We start from the raw sequence: 21,900 nt of genomic DNA on the forward strand, positions 1-21,900 counted from the left end.
AAATATGAGTCAGTTCATCATCCATTCCAATCCTGTCTAAAGGCCAACGCAAGTCACAGCTTCAACAAGGCAACAACGTTGACGCTCCCTGTTCTGTGTTGACGCTAGCTACGCTGCTTGCGCCGGTATTCATTGGCGATTTCTCCAGCGCTTAACTTCTGCTGCACAGTTGTTGCTCTTGTCATGTCACTTGTAGAGTAACTAAATACATTCGTTGAACGTAACGGTTATAAATGGCGAGTGAACCTCACTCTGGAGACAAAACTGCAAGGGTGGTTGTCTACCGAAACGGGACGAATCACGACGGCAAAGTAAGTCGCTACTAAAAACACGGCGTCATTGTCTGTGCCTAGCCTCTTATATGGTCCTGCTGTAAAATATGACAGTTTCCAATACCCTATCTAATTCTGTGAGCTGCTTGAATTGACCTCAGCGAAATCGTATTTCGATCGATGGCTGTGCCGTAAATGTCGTCTGCATCTGTCGGCATACCAACGAATAAATCGCAAACAGAGCTCACCGATTGCAAACACTTATTTGCAAATATGTTTTCTCGCCCACACTAGGTGTTCCTTGTTCCACCCTCTTTCGACGAGCTACTCCAAAATATCAGTTCCAAGCTTGGAATACAGGCGAAGAGATTGTTTACGGTCAAAGGTGGGGAAATCGACGATACTAGTCTCATCAGGTGGGTCTACCAGAACATCGATTCCTGCGTGATCAGTGGCGCCTGCACTGTCACGAGACCGGGTTCTAACCGCAGTCAACTTGTCTTTCAGAGACGAAGATACCCTTTTTGTGTCGTCGGGCGAAGGCTTCGCGGGTGAGTGGTTCGCGAAACTGTGCGAGGCTTTTATTTGCGAACGAGATAATACAAGCACCGTGATAATGTGTTGTGTCGTGTAGGCATTGTCTGATTCTGCACCTTTCCATCACTCATTTTTCTTTCGTTTTTGCAGACGCATCGTTCCCAACGCCACTTTCTCTGACCCCGGGGAACCAAGATTGGGTTCTGCTCAATGTTGGGGGAAAGCACTTTGCTACAACGAGGTAATTCAGCCCTATTCCGGCTTGTTACCGCCAGTTACATTCTAGTACATATATTGGGACTGGAAAAACGTATGTGTCACCTCATCATTTTGAGTACTATCCTTGTCACATGTGTATGCGTTACATCATTTCTTTTCAGTAGTGACCTTGTCACACTGTCTTGGGCTTAAATTCGTGTGCTTATATACGAGTGAAATCTTTGTTCACAGGAACGCAGCCGCTTGGACCTGGCCTTAATGTTGCGCTGTCCGGTGCAGTCATTAATTGCTCTAAGATCTCCGAAATTGTGTGTGCCAAAGAGTTCACTTGCCCTAGCAATCATTAAAATTGTGCATGTTTTTGTGAAGTGTTTTCTTGCTCAAGAAACGTTCAAACTGCGTATGCTTTGGGAATTTGTCTTGCCCGCCCTGGCACTGTTTGTCGTGTGTGCTAGTAAGTTAATAGTCGTAGTAGCTTGTGTCGGATGGGGACTAGGGCAATTTTTATGTTGTCAATTAAGCTTCGAAACTGCGTTGCAAACATTGGGGTAGATTTTTCGGGTAGTTCCTAACCATGTTCAAGTGCTCTTGGTCATTGCATTGTTTGACGTGAACGGTATTGCGATTAGGGACAGTCTGTCAAACAGCACGTTATATGTTGTCGTCATTGTCCTGTTCACACATTCCTTAAACTGGTGTCCTTCCTAAATCTTTTTGACTATGTAAAAGTCCCCTCTGGAACTGCATGTTTCCACTGACCGCTTTGCCTCTGCACCTCGCAGGAGCACGCTGGTTTCCAAGGAACCCTGTTCCATGCTTGGCCGGCTCTTCGGCCAAGGTTCAGATGGTGTAGTGTGGCCAAGCGCGAGGGACAGTCACGGGGCCTACCTGGTTGACCGGTCCCCGACTTACTTCGAGCCGCTTCTCAACTACCTTCGTCACGGCCAACTCATTCTTGACCGAGGAGTTTCTCCGCGAGGTATGTGCGTTGCTCAGCTTGCAAACCTCCACTCACTTCTTGAAGCAAGCTGTGATAAGTTAGCGGGATACCCATGAACTTGTTAGGTTAAAATCCCAGTTTAGTGGTGAAACTAAGAGTATGGGACGCACCTGAAAATGGACATGAAGGTGGATGTTAACGGGGCATGCCAAGGCAATGACCAACGGCAGGTGTACACTGTTACACTGTTCTATTACACTGGGGCCACCAGTGTAGCATGTAACAGTGTCCTCTTATTGTTGATTCTTGCCATCCCATGTCCGTTTAACGTCTGCTTTTATGTCCATTTTCAGGCACGCTCCTTACTTTTAGCTTCACCACTACACTGTGATTAGTAGATGTCAACGTTATGACGATTCTAGGGATGAAAATGAACTCAAACAATCATTTGTTTGCTAGTCCCAGAAAGTGCGATATTGTCCTGTAGGCACTTTGTCCATGGTAATGTTTCTTTCACTGGTAAAGCTTAGACCAGGTGCCTTTCCAGAAGTTTTGAATCCCGGCCATCCCTGAGCAATAGAAGTTGAAACGTGTCATGGCAAAGTATGCTGAAGGGGCTTGTTTCTGCCTCATGCAAATAGAAGTCACCTTTACTACGAAGGAGCGTTTGGCTGCTAGATTCTGTGGTTGAGATTAAAATGGCCATGCTCGTGCAAAATATGTAAGCTCTCTCTTCCTGTGGAGCTGTTCCAGCAGAAGGCAGCTGAAAATGTCATAAACTCATTTCTGTAACATTGGCAGAAGAATGTTTCGTATATGTGTGTTTGTTCTGCCAAACTAGCTTTCCTTCTCAGCAAGTATAGTGCCAGATTGTCACTTTCTGGGGAATGTTTGAATGGACTCGAACTAACGCTTAAGTTGCTAAAGAGAAGGAGTCCAGACAAACAGTAGATGAACAGCAGTCAAAGAAGTTGATTCACTCAATACGCCTGTTCAACGAGCCTCCTTAGCTTTGATATACACCAACTAGTCTAATTTCAGTGAAGTGTTTCTGAGCTCCAAATCAAACCAGAGCCCTTTTAACGCAAGCTTATTATAGGGTGCTTGGTGATGCTCCACAGTGTAAACAGAAATCTTCCACTTCCCACGTGCTGATGTTTGATTCCGCCCTCAGGTGTCTTGGAAGAGGCAAAATTTTTCGGCATTGAGTCGGTCATCCCAGAACTGGAGCGCATCAGTCAGGTAATACTTGCCGTTTTGTGCTTCTAACCATATCTGGGAAAATTCCACTGAGTTTGACAATTCTCAGTGTTGTTTTTGTGTGCCTGCACTGGTGCTTCGAAGTGCCTTGTGGCTCATCCTTTAAAGCTGGGTTGGGAACTGCTATAGTGGTAATGAACGTGTTCATTTTGTCACGCTATGTAGTCATGGCAGCTGCAATGTTATACTCTACGTGTATAGAAGGCTCTTGCGCATGCAGCAGTCAGAAGCCCTACATATGAAGAGAGCGTGACATTGTGTGTTGGGAGGAATTCACCAGCCTGTGTCATACACTCCTGCGATAGGAGTGGCTCTGTGAGCTGCATTATTTTACTGCTTCTGCCCTGCAGAAGACATATAGTTATGATAATGATGATGCTATATATCAGTGGTTCTCAAGTGGGGTCCGTGGAACCCGGGTGGTCCGCGAAGCCCTTTCGAAACTTTTCCCCTCCCCCCAACTATTTTCTCCTTTTTGCCAAGCCTTGCTGGCAATGCAAAAAGGTGGCTTCGCAGCATGACATGTCGTTAAATTTTTTCGTGTAGCACAAGTTTTCTTGTTGGCGTTTTTGCACAACACAGCAGGTGCGCGGAAAAGCCAGACACACAAAAGGCAGCAAGTAGATGTTTCAGTGACTTTAAGCTGCTAGAGCAAATAGTTTGATAATACCACGTACATCGGCATTAAATTCATGCACAAAAGGCGGACATTGATCATTACATTGCAGATTTTACCGCATGTTCAAATTATTTGACATTATGACACGGAGGAACTTAGTTCATCGTGGGGTCCCCCATCACTTTTCAGAGCGCGAAAGGGGTCTCCCACACACTCATGGTTGAGAACCGCTGCTATGAATTAAAGCAAAGATTTCTCACAGATGGTGTTTGATGTCGCACCAAAATGCACTGCGGGAAAGCCAACTTTACACAATGAGCTTCACGAAACAGTGATGCATTTCGACCACCTTTCTCGTTGCGTGAAAGGGGCTTTGAATTCTTTTATGTCCTGCAGTGGACATACTTGTGATGATGATGCTATATATAAAGAAAGGCGGGAAAGCCTTCTTTGCAATTTACCGTGCAATTAAATGCGACAAACGGCAGATTTACAACATGCATAAGAAATGCGTAAAAGTTGATGGCCTTACTACTCTTACGCACGAAAAAAAAAAAAAAAACAAGTGGCAACCAAACCGACATTTTTACACATTGTGACGGGTCGACTTGCAGCAAGCTGACAAAAGGAACAACCAGCATTAAAGGGGCCATGCAGTCAAAACACAAGTTTGTTTTATTCAAAAGATTTTGTGTTTTGTAGTGCCCCTTGCGCTTGTCTGGCAGCAAATGATGCCGTATTCACTGAAAAATTAATCGATTTAGGTTGAAATTTTCATTCTCCCACCAGATTGTGTGTTTTCGAGGCATCTGCCATGAAGTCATAAGTGCGCGTATTCAAACGAACTTCCACTGCGTCATTCGGCTCGGCTGCCTTGCTTGCCGTCAGTCCTCCCGGATGGCACTACCATACCCATCCACGGACAGTTGTCCGCCATTGCTTCGTTTTTGACCGTATTTGCATCTGGCTTGTTTTTGTTACGGTAGAAAGTAATCGTTTCATAAAACATAAAACGATATATGTAAAACATAAAATGATCATAAAACATAAAACGATATAGCAGCACTTTGGTTCTGTGGTTCCCTCTCATTAGTTCTTGTCTCCCGTCATCGCGATGGGACAAACATGTCCCCTCTGGTTGGCTTTCTTGTATCTGAATGAAACATGAAGGGCATGTACACTAGTTGCTTTTAAGTGCGAATGCACTTTATAAGCGACCCCAAACCATCCACCGCCGGCGGCGGCGTTGGCGTCCGCAGTGCTCCTCTATATTTGAAAAAGAAACAGCATCCGGCGCCAGGTTTCGATCCGAGGACTTTGCGGCCGCAGCGCGACGCACTACCGACCAAGCCACGGACGCGACGGTGATATCAGTGTTAGACGCGCCTTATATCTTTAACGCATTCAAACTACGTCGTCAGCGGCGTGCGTTGGCGACTCAGCGGCGTTATAGCGGCTTGATAACTGCGTGGTGTACACGTGATACTACAAACCCGATGGAAGAGATGGAAGAGAAGGCGGCGAGGCGGTGGGCTGCGGGGGCCGAGCGCAAGCGCCGCAAGCGGGCCGACAACCGTGCATTCGCACTTTCACATTCTCCCCCTCGGGGAAATGCGGGGGAATTTTTCAATCACATTTTGTCACTTTGTTGTTGACCTTGCAGTAACGTTTTGTCCTCGCTTTGAAAACAGCAGGGCGAGTCCGACCCCGGAGACTGCCTTCCACTGACCCGGCAGGATGTCATCCGCATCCTTACCAGGACATCGCACCTCTCAGAACTTCGTTTTCAGGCAGGTACATTGCATTGTCCCTTCGTGGCTTCCGCCAAGCGCTTGCCTTTTCCAGTTCCTCTCTTGTTGCTTTGCAAATGTTTCAATGCGAAAGCATTGAACAGACCAACGGGCGAAAACGCTGGCATCAGTGTTGGAAGTCGTCAGGTGGCTCCTTTGGGATGCATGTAGACTTGCCAACTTGCCCCCCTTCTAGTTTGCTATTCCTCAAATATTCATTCGTTTATTACAGTTGTGAACACTAGTAAGTAGCACGCTTTTGATTCTATATTAGCAGCTGGAGTTCTCATTTTTCGTGTTATTCATTGCAGGGATTGACTTGTTGGCATTGGTTCATAGTACGCCTGTTCATAGATCTACAGTCTTTTTGAAACACACGCAAGGTGTCATGCCGGATGGAGCTAGTGACAAGATTCAGCTCCCTAGGTTAACTCTGTAAGATGGCATTGACAAACTCCGATCAAAACTGCTTTGCTGCAGGCATCTGTTTCAGTCACTGGTACATTCGTAGGCGGATGGTGGGTCTTCAGCGTGTTCAGCGTGGTGCTTGCGCAACACTCGCCATGTGCTGGGTCATTTGCACAAATCCTGCGCAGACGTAAAGACAGGCAAAGAAAAAGGAATATTGACACAAACAAGAAGCAAGGGTTAACTGTAATTAAACAGAATTAATTGCAAAAAAAATGGAGAGAACAGACGAAGGATGTGGCAGACAAGGACAGGATAGCACTTGTCCTTGTCCAAAGTGTTCTTTGTCTTTTTTTTTGTGCGCCCAATGCTGGTTTATTATAGAGTACCATCTAGTGGATAGAACACATATATTGTCAAAGGTTAAACGTTATTGAGAGTTTTCTGCATACCTTTATTGGCAGGGTGTGGACTTGTCCGGTGCTGACCTGTCTCGGCTTGACCTGCGGCACATCAACTTCAAGTGGGCCAACCTGCGCCAGTGCCGACTCACCTACGCCAACCTCAGCTACTGCTGCCTCGAACGGGTCGACCTCACCCTTGCTAACCTCGAGGTGAGTTCCCCCACTTACCCTCTGCTCTATCTCTGCACTGTGCTTGGTAAATCCAGTTTTGTTTTGCTTCCATACGATGCTTGTAGGTGCTGCTCAATGTTGGGGCGTCATCATGTTGCAGCTGTGTACAATTTATGTGATGATGATGATGTTAGATTTTCTTGGCGCAAGGGCATCAAGGCCAAAGAGCGCCAGGACTATGGCGAGGATTATTCAAGTGAGAATATAAAGTACAGAATATATAATAAAAGGTATCTCAGATTTCTGTTGGTGTAGAGGGCCAAGAATTGGTGTAGAGGGCCAAGTAAAAACATTTGACACTATGACAGGCATTTTCTACGTGCACCCCTTGCCACCGTCTTTGCGGTAGCAATGAGTGGCCCTACCAGGTTCTAGCGTGCGATGGTGGCTCGGCTCATGGGTGATACGACACATACCTTAAAAAATCTACGTCTGAGAGGTACTTAAAAACACGGTTAGTAGAGAAAAGTGGCTCGTCTGATAAAAACAGCAATGGGTGTTGAGGGATCATGCGTGTGTACAATTCTGGAAAATGAAGCTTTCTTTGCGGTTCAAGTAGTTTGCATTCTACCAGTACGTGAATGACTGATAGCGACCCTCCACACCTCAAGCAGCGTGGCTGTTCTGTTCCTTTCAATAGGTACGCATGTGTAGCATGGGTATGGCCTATGCGCAGTCTACAGAGAGTAACCTCTGTGATCCTGTCTCGTTTCTCACAGATCGATCTACCTAACTTGGGTTTTACCATGTGCAATTTGTTTGCTGTTTCCCCATTCCAATCTTCCTGCCATTGGTCGCGCAGCCTCTTACGTACGTACGCTTTAAGATCCTCGTACGGGACGCTTTGAATATCTAGGTCACTCCGAAGAGCTGCAGTTACAGCATTCCTGTCTGCTTGCTCATTTCCGGCTATTCCGCAGTGACCTGGGACCCAACAGACAGTGATTTCAAGTTTTTGTTTGTGGGCTGAGCACAGTAGTTTTAGCAATTGATTAAAAACTGGATTTTTTTGTAACTTTCCTGACGCTAAAGCCTGCACAGCACTTTGAGAATCAGTGAATATCACTGACTTTTGGACATTGTTCTCAATAATATATTCTACAGCCAATACAAGGCCGCGTGTTTCAGCAGTGAATATAGATGTGGCTTCAGGCATAGTCTTCGACGTGGAAAAGTTGGGACCATGTGCAGCACATGATACTGCGCCAGCTGACTTGGACGCATCTGTGTAGAACTCAGATGCTCTGTACTTGTTCTGCAAAAACAAAAAATGCTGCATAATTAATTCCTTTGGAGCGGTTCTTTTGTCAATCTTCATAAAAGAGAGATCACAAGAGATAGGGCAGAGATCCCATGGAGGGACAAAGTCAGCAAAGCTGGTTTTCTGAGCGTCAGTGAAGGATATTCCCAGGCCTGCGGCCAGTGCCCTCACCGACAGAAGGAATGGCTCAGCCATGGCAGGTCGTTTTTCAAAAAGCTTGATTGCCTGGTTACCTAGAGTGCTGTTCGGGTGTCCGGTCAAGGATGTCACTTTTAGAGCATAATTCAACCCAGTGTACTTCCGCTGTGTTTCAAGAGACCACTGATTGGCTTCCACATACAGGCTTAAAACAGGGCTTGTTCGGAAAGCACCTGTAGCCAGACGAAGGCCAAGATGGTAGACAGGGTCTAACATCTTTAGTGCTGTTCTCGCGGCAGATTGATAAACAAGACACCCGTAGTCGATGCGGGACCTCACAAGGCTATTGAATAAGGCCATTAGGCACTTTGTGTCAGTACCCCAAGACTGGTGTGAGAGGACTTTCAGGATCCTGACTGTATCCAAACATTTAACTTTAAGGCGTTTGAGGTGTGCAATGAATGAAAGTTTGTCATCAAGCACAACCCCAAGGAACTTGTGCTCCTTTTTTACTGCTATGGGTATTTCATTGAGTTTAATAACAGGATCTGGGCGGATACCACGCTGCCTAGAGAAGACCACACACGTGCTTTTTTCTGGGTTAAAACAGAAGCCATTCTCATCTGCCCATTTTGTAAGTTTGTTTGCAGCTAGTTGAATTTGCCTCTCACAAATGGACATATTACATGATTTAAACGCAATGTGCACATCATCAACATATAGCGAGTAGGATATGGAGCGAGGCAGTGCAGTTCCCAAGGAATTCATTTTAACAATAAAAAGGGTGCAGCTGAGCACACCACCCTGTGGCACTCCATTTTCTTGGACGAACATCTTCGAGAGGACATTTCCAACCCTAACCTGAAAGGTGCGCTCCGAAAGGTAATCTTTCAAACTGTTGAGCATGTTTCCACAAACTCCAAGGCGGCGCAGATCGCAAAGAATACCGTAACGCCAGGCTGTGTCGTAAGCTTTCTGGAGGTCAAAGAAAACTGATAAACAATGCTGCTTATGAACAAATGCATCCCTGATGTAGGATTCAATAGCCACTAGGTGGTCTGCTGTCGATCTACCAGAGCGAAAACCCGCCTGGCGATTGTCTATAATACCATGGTACTCAAGAAAATAGATAAGGCGACGGTTAATCATTTTTTCGAAGACCTTGCATAAGCAACTGGTTAAAGCGACCGGTCTGAAACTAGTTGCAAGTGATGGATCTTTCCCCTCCTTTAGAATCGGCACCACAATAGCTTCTTTCCAGACTTTTGGAAATTGCCCTGCACGCCAGATCTTGTTAAACAACAGTAGGAGCGCTTCTAGCGTGTCGTCGTGCAGGTGCTTAATCATGGTGTATGTTATTCGGTCTCGACCTGGTGATGATTTACCACAAGTAGTGAGCGCCACTTTAAGCTCCTGCATAGTGAAGGGGCAATTATACCCTACCTCAGACTGCCGTTTTTCACGTACAATCTTCCGTTCCTCTGCATTCTTGTGTCTCAGGAAGTTATTTGAATAGTGAGCTGAGCTTGATATATACTCAAAATGCTTGCCTAGGGCATTCGCTTGGTCTTGTAAAGTGTCTCCACTTGTGCTGACCAAAGGGTACGTAAGAGTGTTACTTCCTCGGAGTGCTTTAATTCTCCTCCATACTTTCCGCGTGTCAGTATATGATCTGATTGATGACACAAAACGATTCCAACTTTCTTTTTTCGCAATACGCCGAATCCGTCTGCCATTAGCCTTTGCCCGCTTGAAAAGTACCAAGTTTTCAGTCGTTGGGCACCTACGCAAGACACCCCATGCCTTATTCTGTTCCTTACGGGCCTGCCTGCAATCATCATTCCACCAAGGTTTTGGCTTAGCAACCCTACTAAAAGAGGTCCGGGGGATGGACTTCAGCGCAGCTTCAATTATATGGGTGGTCAGAGTCTCAGCAGCTTCATCAATACCAAGGTTGTCTATAAGTGTGTAGTGATACTCAGAGAGCTCTTTGAATTTTTTCCAGTCTGCGGCCTCCTCCTTGAACTTTTGTGGGCATGGAGTGTTGTCTTGTTTATTGTCTACAAGCTTGAGGCTCACTGGAAAGTGGTCACTTCCGTACAGGTTATTAATGACCTTCCACTGGAGTGCTGGAAACAGAACTGGAGAGGCTATGGCGAGATCTATGCAGGAGTACGTGGCATGTGTTGTGTTATAATATGTTGGGTCTTTCTTGTTAAGTATGCATGCTCCAGATGATAGCAGAAACTTTTCAACGAGGCGTCCTCTAGCATCCGTGCGTGCAGAACCCCAGAGTGGGTGGTGAGCATTACAATCCCCAACTAGCAGATACGGCTCTGGCAGCTGATCAACTAATGTTTCAAACTCCATACTGGAGAGCCCGTGGTCTGGAGGTATGTACAGTGAGCATACTGTTACCAGTTTATTAAAGATAATGGCTCGTATGGCTACAGCCTCTAAACTGGTCTTCAGCGGTAAGAACTGGCATGCCACTGATTTTTGCACAATAATCGCAACTCCTCCAGAGGGATGCATGCAGCCATCCCTGTCTTTCCTAAATACAGAGTAGTTCTTTAAGAAGTTAGTTTGGTTCGTCCTCAAGTGTGTCTCCTGGAGACACATAATACTTATTTGGTGTTGTGACAGCAATTCATAGATATCGTCCAAGTTTTTCAGGAGGCCTCTGCAGTTCCATTGAACTACATTATCAGTTACCATCAGCTTATGCTGAACAAGGATTAAGGAAGTGCCATGCTGTCACCCTCCCAGGCTCAAGACACCTTCCCAGGAGCCGTGACCCTAGGTGTCTTTTGCTTTGAACGGTCGAGCGACGTGCCGCGCCCTATCGGCGTACCACGCAACGGAGGGCTTGGCGTTGTGTCCATGGCTTCTTGCGAAGCCTCGTCAGCAGGGCTAGGCTGGCTGGTTGCGGCAGCCTGCCTCTCAGCAGGGACCGGCACTGCAGTGCCAGCAAGGGGCCTAGCGTTGGCATCAAGGGGTGCTTGGGCAGCCCTTGACGCTTCTTTTGTGGAATGTGCAGTGGCCTTAGCCACCGGCACTGAGGGGGCTTGGGGTGTCCCTTGGGGCCTCACTGGGAGGGTTCCAAGGGGAACTCGAACCGAGTGTAGCGCCGCCCCCCGTCGCGCTACATCGGCAAAGCTAGTGTGTGTCAGGAACAGTCTCTGTCGTGCTTCCCTAAAGGTAATGTTTTCCTTATACTTCAGAGCAATTATTTCTTTTTCTTTCTTCCATTGCGGGCACAAGCGCGAGTACGCGGCGTGCTCTCCCATGCAGTTTACACAGTGGAGTGGAGCTTCACAGGTGTCAGACGAGTGGTCGGGGAGGCTACACTTTGGACATGCTGCCTTGCCTCGGCAGCTCAGTGAACCATGGCCAAATCTTTGGCATTTATAGCAGCGTCGGGGGTTTGGAATATACAGACGCACAGGGATTTTAACGTAGCCTGCCTCGACAGACTCGGGCAGTACACTGGTCGAGAATGTGAGGATTACATGCTTGGTCGAAATTTCCTTCCCATCTCTACGTATTTTGATTCGTTGAACATTCACAACATTTTGGCCCTCGAACCCTTCCAGGAGTTCTTGCTCAGACAAGTTCAGAAAGTCTTCATCAGAGATAACACCTCTGGTAGTGTTCATGGATCGGTGGGGACTGATGCTCACAGGATTGTCGCCAACAGTGGTTATTTTCGTCAACTTGGCACACTGAGCTGCATCTTGTACTTCTAGGAGAAGGTCACCGCTTCCCAACCTGCTTACTTTATAACCGCCGCCTAGCTCATTCGTTAGAACTTTGGCTACCAAGAATGGTGACAGACGTCTCATTGACAAGCCTTCTTTTTCACAGTGCATGACGTGGAACTTTAGGAAATTTTCTGACTTTTTAGGAGTGAAAAACTGCTGGACTGCTTCGTTGCGTCCCCGTTTTGGAGGACGATCATGGGATGCAGAAAATCTTGTTGCCATAACAAGTGAAATCAATTCAGCAGCTATGCTGGCCGCCCACCACCGAGCCCAACCTGGGAACGCGCTAGATGCGCGTTAGCCATACATAGCTGCTATAACCCTGTTTAAGTCCTCAAGGTTGATTCCTTACCCAGGGTTAACCCTCGCCGCCTGGAAATGTGTGGAAATGAGGAAAAGAAGAGATGACAGGACAGGGGTAGCAAAGAAGACAGGAAGGTGAAAGAGCTGAGAGGGAGGCAGGAAAAGGCGACTGGCTGGTTCCCCCCGGGCGGGTCAGACCGGGGGCACCGTCTGCGAGAAGCAGGGGCCAAAGTGGTGTGTTGCCTCTACCGGGGGGCCATGAAGGTCCAAAACAACCCCGGCTTTGGCTCAGCCACCAGGATTCCCTTTTCCCCGGACACGGCTCAGCCACGCACAGCCGGGGCGTGGGTGGGTCCAACCCACATGTGCTCGGGTCCGTGGTGTTGCAAGTCACCAAGTGCCTACGGCAGTAGGCACCCCTGCGGAGCTCGGGACCGTGGTGGCGCTACTCACCAAAACACCTTGAGTACACAAGGTGCCCCCTGCGGGGACAATTTATGTGCAGTGCACCATATGTTTGCACATATAACCAGCAGCTGTCGTTGACGAATCTTGGGGAGGTAAAGTTTGGGTGCGGGTAATGGCCCGTGAATTGTGCCTCAAAAGTGTGGCTTCAGCTCAATGCACACTGTGCTGAGATGCATGCATTGTCACAGCTGGCATTGCATTTTTACTTCTACTCTGGCCTAGCCAACTTATGAAAAAAAAATGTAAAGTTTTGCCGTCAAGTTCTGAACACAGCGCCATCCTATCTTTATCTTGAACGTGCTTGTCGTTGCAAAGTCAGGTGCCACTGTTTGGTGTCATAGAAGACGAGTAATGAGTGCTGCTCCTCAGATAAGCTAAAAAGAAGATTCTGACAACCTTGCAGCTATCTACAAGCAGTTGGCTCAGCAAATGAGCCTCACCATACAAAAATTTGGTTTTTTTTTGTGCATTCCTGCACACTCCCTCCTCCTGCCCAGTATTGCACTCTTTACATGTAGGAGAGAGAAAAAAAAAGGGGATTAAACTTTGATTGTATGAGTGGCTTGTCTTTTGCAAAGACTGATAGGTTGTGTTGCACAGTCAGTAGTGCAGCAGATATGTGGGGATCTTTTCTTTTTTTAATGTATGCAACATGGGGTGTCAGTTAGGTGCGGGAGTGGGCTATATGCACAAAAATACAAAGTGGAAAATGAAGGAAAAAGGTGTACAGAGCATGCCATGGTGCGTGCAGTGCTTAAAGGGGCACTGACACAAAATTTTGAAGGCGAGATAACTTCGGAGATAGATGGGTGGGAACACATATACATCATCTGCAAAATATCAGCGGCGAATACAGCCTAGAACATATTTAAAATCAATCTTAAAGTGTGCGAAACGCAACCGAGCAGCCAGCAGAGGACCACGCGCAATCGACAACCCGAGGATTTTGTGTAAATAAACAACGTCACGAGTTTGTGTTTGCCGCTTCCGCACTGCCGGCGTTTTTCGCCGGCTCGCCCGGCTCGCCGCTCCAATCGGAGGGCCGGAAGGCGGAGCTTCTGCTCTCGAGAACGAACAACCCGATCGTTGGCGGCGGAGGCGCCGTGATTTCGTCAGCTCATCGGGCAGCTGGCCGCGACCAAAGTTCTACAGCGATTCCAGGCACTCTGTTTCTATTACTGTTTATTACCATTGGATGCGAAAACGCGGCGGAGGCACGAAAAGCCCACTGAGCTAGCTGCACGGTCGCTGTGCAGGCGGCGGCCACGGCCGCGAAGTGGCTCAGGCCGGCGCAGGTAGCTCGCGTGATAACTTGTTACCGCTGCACGAAATTGTCCCCAAGTCCCGACCATGGTGGCTTACATGAGAAAGGAGTTCATGATGTGATGGCGGGTTGCATTAAAAATTGTCACATGAACCGCTTACGAGAGCGGCACTCGAATATCCGCCACAGTGCTAAGCCGAACACATCTGTAGGCGGACCTGTAGGCAGACCGGCCGGCTGCTCCCAGCGCGCGTCTTGCCACCCACCATCTCGAGCGTCGCGCGTCGTTCTTTAGCCGCGGTAGCATTTGCACTCGCAGCGCCTGCGTCACATCCACGGTCGCTTTTTAATTAGGCGCCTCACGAGATCAGTACGTGGGGGCATTCGCAGAAACTGCCGTCGATGCGGATTCAACAGTGCTACGGCGGCTCTGCTCTGTGATATCCCTCCGACGGTCACGTGGTCAGCTTTGTTCACACAAAATCCACAAAATCCATCGTTTTGCGGCACTCGCTGAAACCGAAACTGCGACTGGCCACATTGAAAATGCCTCTAATTAAACAACCGTCGCACCCTGATGCAAATGAGGTTTCTACAGGTTATAAGTAGGTCACTAGCTACTTGTCGCAACAAAAAAAACAAGATGCAAAATTTTTGTGTCAGTGCCCCTTTAAGCTCAGCCCGTAACTAAAAGGCAGACACCAGAGCTCTTCACTGAAAGAACACATGCTTCCATCGTGGAAAAAGAGAAAGGGAATGGTACGAAATCAGCTTTTGTGCCATGTTCGCGACTGTGGAGTCGAGATCCTGGGCAATGAAATGTTCGCTGAGTAGCATGGTTACGCGTCTCAGGAGTAAACGTTGAATTTGCTTTCCCGCTTCTTCTTCTTCTGTGGTCGTGGTCCACCAGGGTGCGCAGTTGGTGGGGGCCAAGATGATGCGGGCCAACATGGAGGCCGCCCACCTGCGATCGTGCAACATGGAGGACCCGGCTGGCAACAGTGCCAACCTTGAAGGTGACCATCTCCTGCCTTTGCGGAGATTGGCTGTTTCTCTGGTTTAAAAATTTGGCCGCGTATCTGCTCCTTTCGTTGCAAATGTCGCCGAAAGACGATAGTCCCTTGGTGCCCCTGGCAAGTAAATGCCTCCCTTCTCTTTTCTGCTCACCTCTCATGCTGTTCCTCTCCCGTCTCGCTCCTCCCAAGATAACATGCCAGAGGTTTGCTCAAGTCAGTTAAAATGTACTGCCGGGTGCCTCGATGCCAGCACTGCCATACGACAGAGATGCGAGTGAGTCGAGGCACCCTACTACAGCATTTATAAAACCATGATGCCGTACTTCATGCACGTTCCAAGCAGAACGTGGAACCAATCTAGTGGAACCTATTGTTACTGTTGCCGTTTAATTTCTTAAAATGCCTCCAGAAGCTATAGTGGAGTGGGCAACAGCAGGTGGTAGAGGGAATTTATTTTCAGCAGTGGAGAGAGAGAGAAACATTTTATTGAGCCAGTGAAGTGGGAGTGGTTCCTTATTCCAGGAAGCCATGCGATGAGCCGGCAGCCTTCGCTCTGGAGGCCAAACGTGTCTGGACGTCCAGATCGCTGCTGGTCACCAGGTTCTCCCACAGCTCAGGGGTGGGAAGGGGGTCATTTGCTATTGCTATTTGCAAAATTCAAGCATCCAGAATTTTTAATAAAGGAACGCTGCAAGTATTACTTATGTACTGATTTTCTACCTCATATTCGCGTAATGTTTTGTTCTTCTTCAACAATGTTGACAAAGTATGAACAGTGCAACCGGATTTAGACTTTTAGATTTGGCTGTGGGTATATAAGACTATTGCGCAGATTCTGTTTCACTGTGGCCGGGTGGCTGAATCGAGTCACAGACAGACAGACAGACAGACCAAAATTTCTGCGTTTAAGTAGCCCAAGAAACACTATCATCTTTAAAGAAAGTGGAGCCACCGATCTACAATGTTTGGTGCGTCTCTAGGGCTTCTTCACAAGTGGGCTTGAGTGCTGCTGATGCCTCAAGCAGAGTTCTCTTTGAATCGCTCGCATATTTTCTGAGGCTTGTTTAGTACCTGCCCAAATGTGCATTCCCTTTTCGATTCTGATTCTCTGAATATCTCTTTCATTACGGTGCCATAGGCCATCGGACACGGAGTTTTGATGACTTCAAACCTCCTGCAAAAACTTAAAACGGCGCCTTGCAGACAACGTTCACCATCTGGCATATTTATAGGCAACTCCATTTTCAGCTTCAGTTTCATTTGTTTGCATTTTGAGAGTGGAGGCCACGTTGCGAGCGAAATTCAAACCTAAGGTAGCTCTGAGTTGGGTGGAATTGGTGTCCATTTCACGCCGCACTTTGCAAAGGCTGACTTCCGTTACTGGGACTTTTGGCAGCTGCTGCTACTGATTTTTCTCACCCTAACAGCAGTGATGACTCCAGCAACGATGTGGGATTGTCAGGCTTTAGTTCCGATGAAGCAGATATTTGAGTACAACAAAGTGTCACAAGGACACGCCCCCGTTTGGCCCCTGGATCCGGTGCAACACCAGCCAGAAAAATGTTTAAAGGGCCTTAAAAAACCCAGTACATGATGTACGGGATTGATGTATATATCGAATGATAGCTGAGGGAGATAGAAACCACTTGTATAGTATTTCAGATTTTCTAAAATAATTTTCTGGCTTAGTACGGTGACCTATTTCTATTGTGTCAATACTTTTTTGTGTATTTATTTTTTGCTGTTTATTTGACAACTAAACTCTGAATAATTGTATCTCTCACAAAGCTGCTGCTATGCATTTGAAAAAGCAACCTATAAGCTACAATTTCATGTATAACAATGCTAAATGTGACCAGCTGCTGAAGAGAAAAAAAAAACTTTTTTGTGGAAGCACCCAGAATCGGCCATTTTTCCGCCGTAACAAAAGAGATATGAAAAATCGGTATTTAATTGAGCACTTGTTAATGAATATGTTCCAGAAGTGGAGGCAAAAATGTTAGCAGTTGAAAGCGCGGGCCTAAATTAATCCGTGAGCTACAAAACTATAAATTTGAACTTGTGGCAACCAGTACAATGGTAACGAGTTAAAGAAACGTTGCCGAAGATCAAAGCATCAAGTTTAGAATTTCTTGGGTTTTTAATGCGTAAGCATTCTTAGGCAACTCCTCCTCCACAGATCTCCCCCTTTGTCCGTTGTGACGCACAACATGGTGAGCTCCATAGGTATACATGGTATTTATTGAGAGTTCTAGGGCCTCCAAGGCAAACATATGTGGAGGTGTGCATGTGGAGATAATTCACGTGAAAGAGCAGTTTTGCTATCCAGCTAAAATAAACAAACTCCTAGATTTTGCTGCTTGGGCTCACACAGTGCATTTTGTGCGCCAAGGTCAATAGTTGGAATTATGCAAAACTACCGTGAAAGCAGCGCTTAGGGGCATGTTCACTGCCGGCTTCTGTGAAGCAGCTTCCTTACCTGTCTTTATGGGAAAATGTAGTCGTTAGTGTAGAAATACGTTCATAGTTTAAATTAAGAAAGCTAGTTTTATCGTAGTTTAAATTAAGCAAGAGAAGTAAGCCTGGGCTAGCCATGCTGTGTGACAAAATGACAACTGGTAAACTGCCGAACTAACAGACTGAATAGCAAGAGATGGGACTAGGAGTTGGAAAGACGGTCAGTTCAGTGGAGAGATGAATTTAGCAGGTTCATGGGTAAAGAATGAACTCAGGCTGCACGGGACAGGAGTGGTTGCAGGTCTTGGGCATGGACACGGACAGGTCAATGATGATGGTGATGATGACTTTTGTACTACCTTTTTCTCTTCCTGTGCGCAGGTGTGAACCTGAAGGATGCCGACCTGGATGGCAGCCAGATGGCTGGTGTGAACCTGAGGGTGGCGACCCTTAAGAACGCCAACCTGCAGAATTGCCACCTGAGGCAGGCCATCCTCGCGGGGGCTGATCTCGAGGTGGGTGTGTCTTGTAGTCAGTTACGTTGGGGCAAACACAATGGGCCTGTTCAAAAAACGAGTGCACTGGTGTTTTGGCTTGTGCGTCAGTGGCGGTTCAGTTTGCCAGCTACCTGACCAAATGCTATTGGTTATTTGTGTTTGCTGTTAAAAGGGCCGTTTTGGCTTGCTGAGTCGGTGCAGTAGATGGTCTTGTGGCAAGAAAAATGTGTTAACCTGCACAATGTCTATTCTAAAGCGTAGGTGATGGCACACAACTTCATTTGTTGCTTATTAGTGAGTGAGTTAAATATTTCAATGGAATTGTGCAGGGGAAAGCCGTTTAATTTAAGCCCACTCATCAGGGGTGCCAGAGTTTGACGCTATCTCCCTCAGCCGTTGTTGAAACTGAATACTCAGTAATGACTAACAGGGATCATTAACATTAATAGTCATCAAGAGTAATGATCAACATCACAAAAGGTATGGAAGATACAAACTCTGTGCATCTACCCTGGTCTTGGATTAGACATTTTACTTTTTCACCAGACCAGAGCTTCATTTTGTGCAGTTGTTGCAATAAGTGAACGAGACTTTGGTGTGCCCGGTCTTTTTGTTTCACAGCTGTCTGCATTAAAGGGGCCATGCAGACAAAGCACGTGTCTGGTTCATTCAAAAGATTGCCTCGTTACCAATCATACCGACTCCACTTTTAACGTAAACTTCACTCAAATAGACTCTATAATTAGGGAAAAAGGGAATGGCCGTGTGACCCACTAACTCATTTAACAGAACCTATGATGTCATTCGAGCCAGCTCTGCAATTGGCGGAGGCCGGCACAAGCAGACGCAAATTAGGTAGAGCTTAGAAGCTAGCCGAACAAGCGATTTGCGCTTAAATTTAGGGCACATTCTTTTTATAGCCGTAAGAATGGTGGGATAAATAGTGGAAGTCACGAAAGTACACGTAAGTATAGAAGTACCGATGCGTACTGCTGCTGCTACTGCGCGCACTATGCTTGTTCTAGCTGCACAGCACTGCGGCTTTTTGAGGTTGTCTCAGATGACATTGGCTGATTGGCATAAGCAGCGGTGTCTTACGTGACCATATTTGTCGAGCGAGCACCATGTTTGACGAACGATTATTTTCTACCTTAACAAAAGCAAGCCAGGTACAAATACGGTCAAAAACAAAGGCAGAACAGAGCCCGCCACGGTATGGCATCGCCATCTAGGTTGACTAACGGTCAACAAGGCTCCCCAGCACATACTATGTCATTGCAGATGTCATGAAAACACACACAATTTGGTGGGAAAATCAAAATTTTAACTTAAATTGATTAATTGGTCAGTCAATAAAGCATCGTTTGCTTCTGGGCATACGGTAATTGCACTACAAAACATGAAATCCTTTGAATAAAACAAACTTGTATTTTGTCTGCATGGCCCCTTTAAGCAGTCACCTAGTTTTATTTCACACGGAAGCTAGCACAGCCTCCGAGCGATCCCGACTGAACTCTTGCAGAACTGCAACCTGTCTGGGAGCGACCTACACGAAGCGAACCTGCGCGGGGCCAACCTGAAAGACGCCGTCATGGAACTCATGCTGACCCCGTTGCACATGGCTCAGGCCATCTGATGACTGCTTTACCTTATGTGCGTGTAATGGTGCGGGGACTGCATTCACCAGTGCTGTGCTCCGCGGTGAATCTTCTCCAGCCGCAATCCGTCGGTCGCATCGTTGACTGTTTTGAACGTCGACCAAGTGCCCATTCGACGGAGCACAAAGAAGACCAGCCCTTAGGACATTTTCCCGGTGTTTTCCGCAAAGCGGCGTCTTGGTCATACGGGAGTTTTTTGCTGTTTCTTTTTCCTGTTTTGTTTGTTTTATCTTTTTCTTTGTGAATGGCAGCAGATGTGACTCCGGCCCCTTTGGCGTAACGAAACGAATGCAAACTGTTAGAATACTAATATATTTTAGGTTTTAATGAAATGGATGAAATGGTAGCGTCTTAACCATAGGTATTTATCTAGCGTATAAAGTAACTGCGTGTGTTTTAGGTTATTTACAACACTTCCGGAATAATAACTTGCGTGTCACTTGCATAAAGTATCTACTTTAACGTTCCTTTTGTTCATAACCTTATAAAAAAACTGTATAGACTACTAGATAGTAACACAGAAAACTTATATAGGCAACACAAAACGTAGTGTTATAGGGTGACAAACATGCACAGATTTACTGTCTTTTTTTTTTCCAGATGCCATTCTTGTGTGCTGTAGGTATGTAATTTTAATGATTGATGTGACAGGGAGGCACTTTAAAGGGGGACATGGCTCTTAAAACTTTTTTTTTTTAATTTTTAAGTAAACCTTGTGAAACTTGTAAGTCTTGCTGCTTTCCCAGCAGTAATTCAGACATGCCATTAGTTTTTGAGTAAATCAATTAGGTCCCAAGATAATTAGAGATAATTAGCCATTTTGGGGGGAACAATAGACATGTAATCTTTGTATTTTCCAGTACTGTCAACCCCGGTGAATGCAATAAGAGAAGCGGTATTTTGATGCACCGCTTGAAACTAATTTTACAACTCTAATGATTCAACTTTGGTGTTTGAAATTGGTGTTCGAAATGGTTCCTTGCCACTGGTGAATGAGCTGTAAAATTAGTTCCAAGCGGTGCATCAAGAAACTGCTTCTCTGATTGCATTCACCAGTGTTCATAGTATTGGAAAATGTAAAGACTACAGTGCTATGACCATCACTGTTTTGCATGTTGTCTCTACAAAAATGGCTAATTATCTCTAATTATCTTGGGAGCTTATTGACGTCTTCAAAAATTCCAAAACTAATGGCATATTTGAAATTAGTGGGGGGGAAAGCAGCAAGTCTGACAAGTTTCACAGAGTTTACTTAAAAATTAAAGTTTTTTTAAGACCAGTGTCCTCCCTTAATGTGCCTCGTGTAGCTGACTGCACGTCTTAGTCTTGTTCACATCAGAATGCCACTGCTACTTGTGGGTGTAGGAATGTTACCGGTGCGTTTTAACTGCACATACGAGCGCGTAAAAGTTATTTATGTATTTAAAGCTGTTTACTGACAGACTGATGTGGTGACTGTGCTTGAAAATAACACATTCGTCTGTTGCCATTTGTGTAGCTGCATATAGGAAGAACTGTTAACGCCGTTAAAAGTTTTCTGTGGTTGTGAGGTGCAGTGAAGTGAAAGGGGAGAAACTTGGCTGTGAATGCGACGTCCCGGTAGACATATGAAATAAAAATTTATTGTACCTGCCCTAGGCAAACCAGTTTTTCTGTGTTAATCTACACATTATTTCACACTTCTTATATCCATATGGCGTCAGTCTCACATCCGTACAATGTTAAAAAGCTACCTACATCTCTGTATATTTTATTTTGTTTAAAAACATGATAAAAACATTTTTTTAATTAATTGATTCATTCATTGAAATTGCAGTACAAAGTTGTCATGCCCTGCCTGACTGGTAGGCGAAAGGCTGCACGTGTTAATTAACTTGACTCGACACACAATTAGCACTGTACAGACCAGCCCCCATGTATCCAACTCGAATATTTCAAATTGTTGCCTACATCAAGCAAAAACAATTCTTGACATATTTTTTCCACAACACAAGTCACTGTTGTACAAACAGGTCATTTTCACTTTACTGCATGCACTTTTATGGCTGTACTTCTGTACTTTTCTTTAAAACATTTTATTGTGAAGCAGTCACTCCGGCTAGCATAACAAAAATACTGCTTTTGCGAAATTCTTTTTCGTGAACAAAAGTAAGGAAAAGTGTTCTCTGGTAAAATCAAGCATTTTAATGGAGAGGATGGGTTAATACATGCATCGCTGCTGACACCACCTACAAAAGGAAGCCGTACATATACTTTCGGAAAATTTTATTGCGGTTCTGTAAAAATTCATCCTGGTTTTGAGGCGAGGAGTGTGAACTGAAAGCTTTCTGAGCTAAACATCACAGGCTGGTCGTTTGAAGCACTGAGCCAGAGATAAATTTGTAGGCATTTCGT

General features: G+C 46.0%; 1 protein-coding gene across 1 annotated transcript; it reads left to right on the forward strand.

The window, feature by feature from the left end:
- Positions 1 to 61: 61 nt before the first annotated feature.
- LOC144163248 (BTB/POZ domain-containing protein KCTD9-like) lies at positions 62 to 21,147 on the forward strand. The gene is made up of 11 exons (XM_077694122.1): positions 62 to 311; positions 567 to 688; positions 780 to 823; positions 960 to 1,050; positions 1,811 to 2,007; positions 3,143 to 3,210; positions 5,539 to 5,637; positions 6,510 to 6,659; positions 14,789 to 14,894; positions 17,733 to 17,866; positions 19,371 to 21,147. Exons 1-11 carry the CDS (start codon positions 234 to 236, stop codon positions 19,482 to 19,484), a joined length of 1,203 nt encoding a protein of 400 aa, XP_077550248.1. The 5' UTR covers positions 62 to 233; the 3' UTR covers positions 19,485 to 21,147.
- The last annotated feature ends 753 nt before the right edge of the window (positions 21,148 to 21,900 follow it).

Source organism: Haemaphysalis longicornis, unplaced genomic scaffold, assembly GCF_048455015.1.
Source record: "Haemaphysalis longicornis isolate Haplotype H1 unplaced genomic scaffold, Haemaphysalis longicornis Haplotype H1 scaffold_12, whole genome shotgun sequence".
NCBI classification, from domain to species: Eukaryota; Metazoa; Arthropoda; class Arachnida; order Ixodida; family Ixodidae; genus Haemaphysalis; species Haemaphysalis longicornis.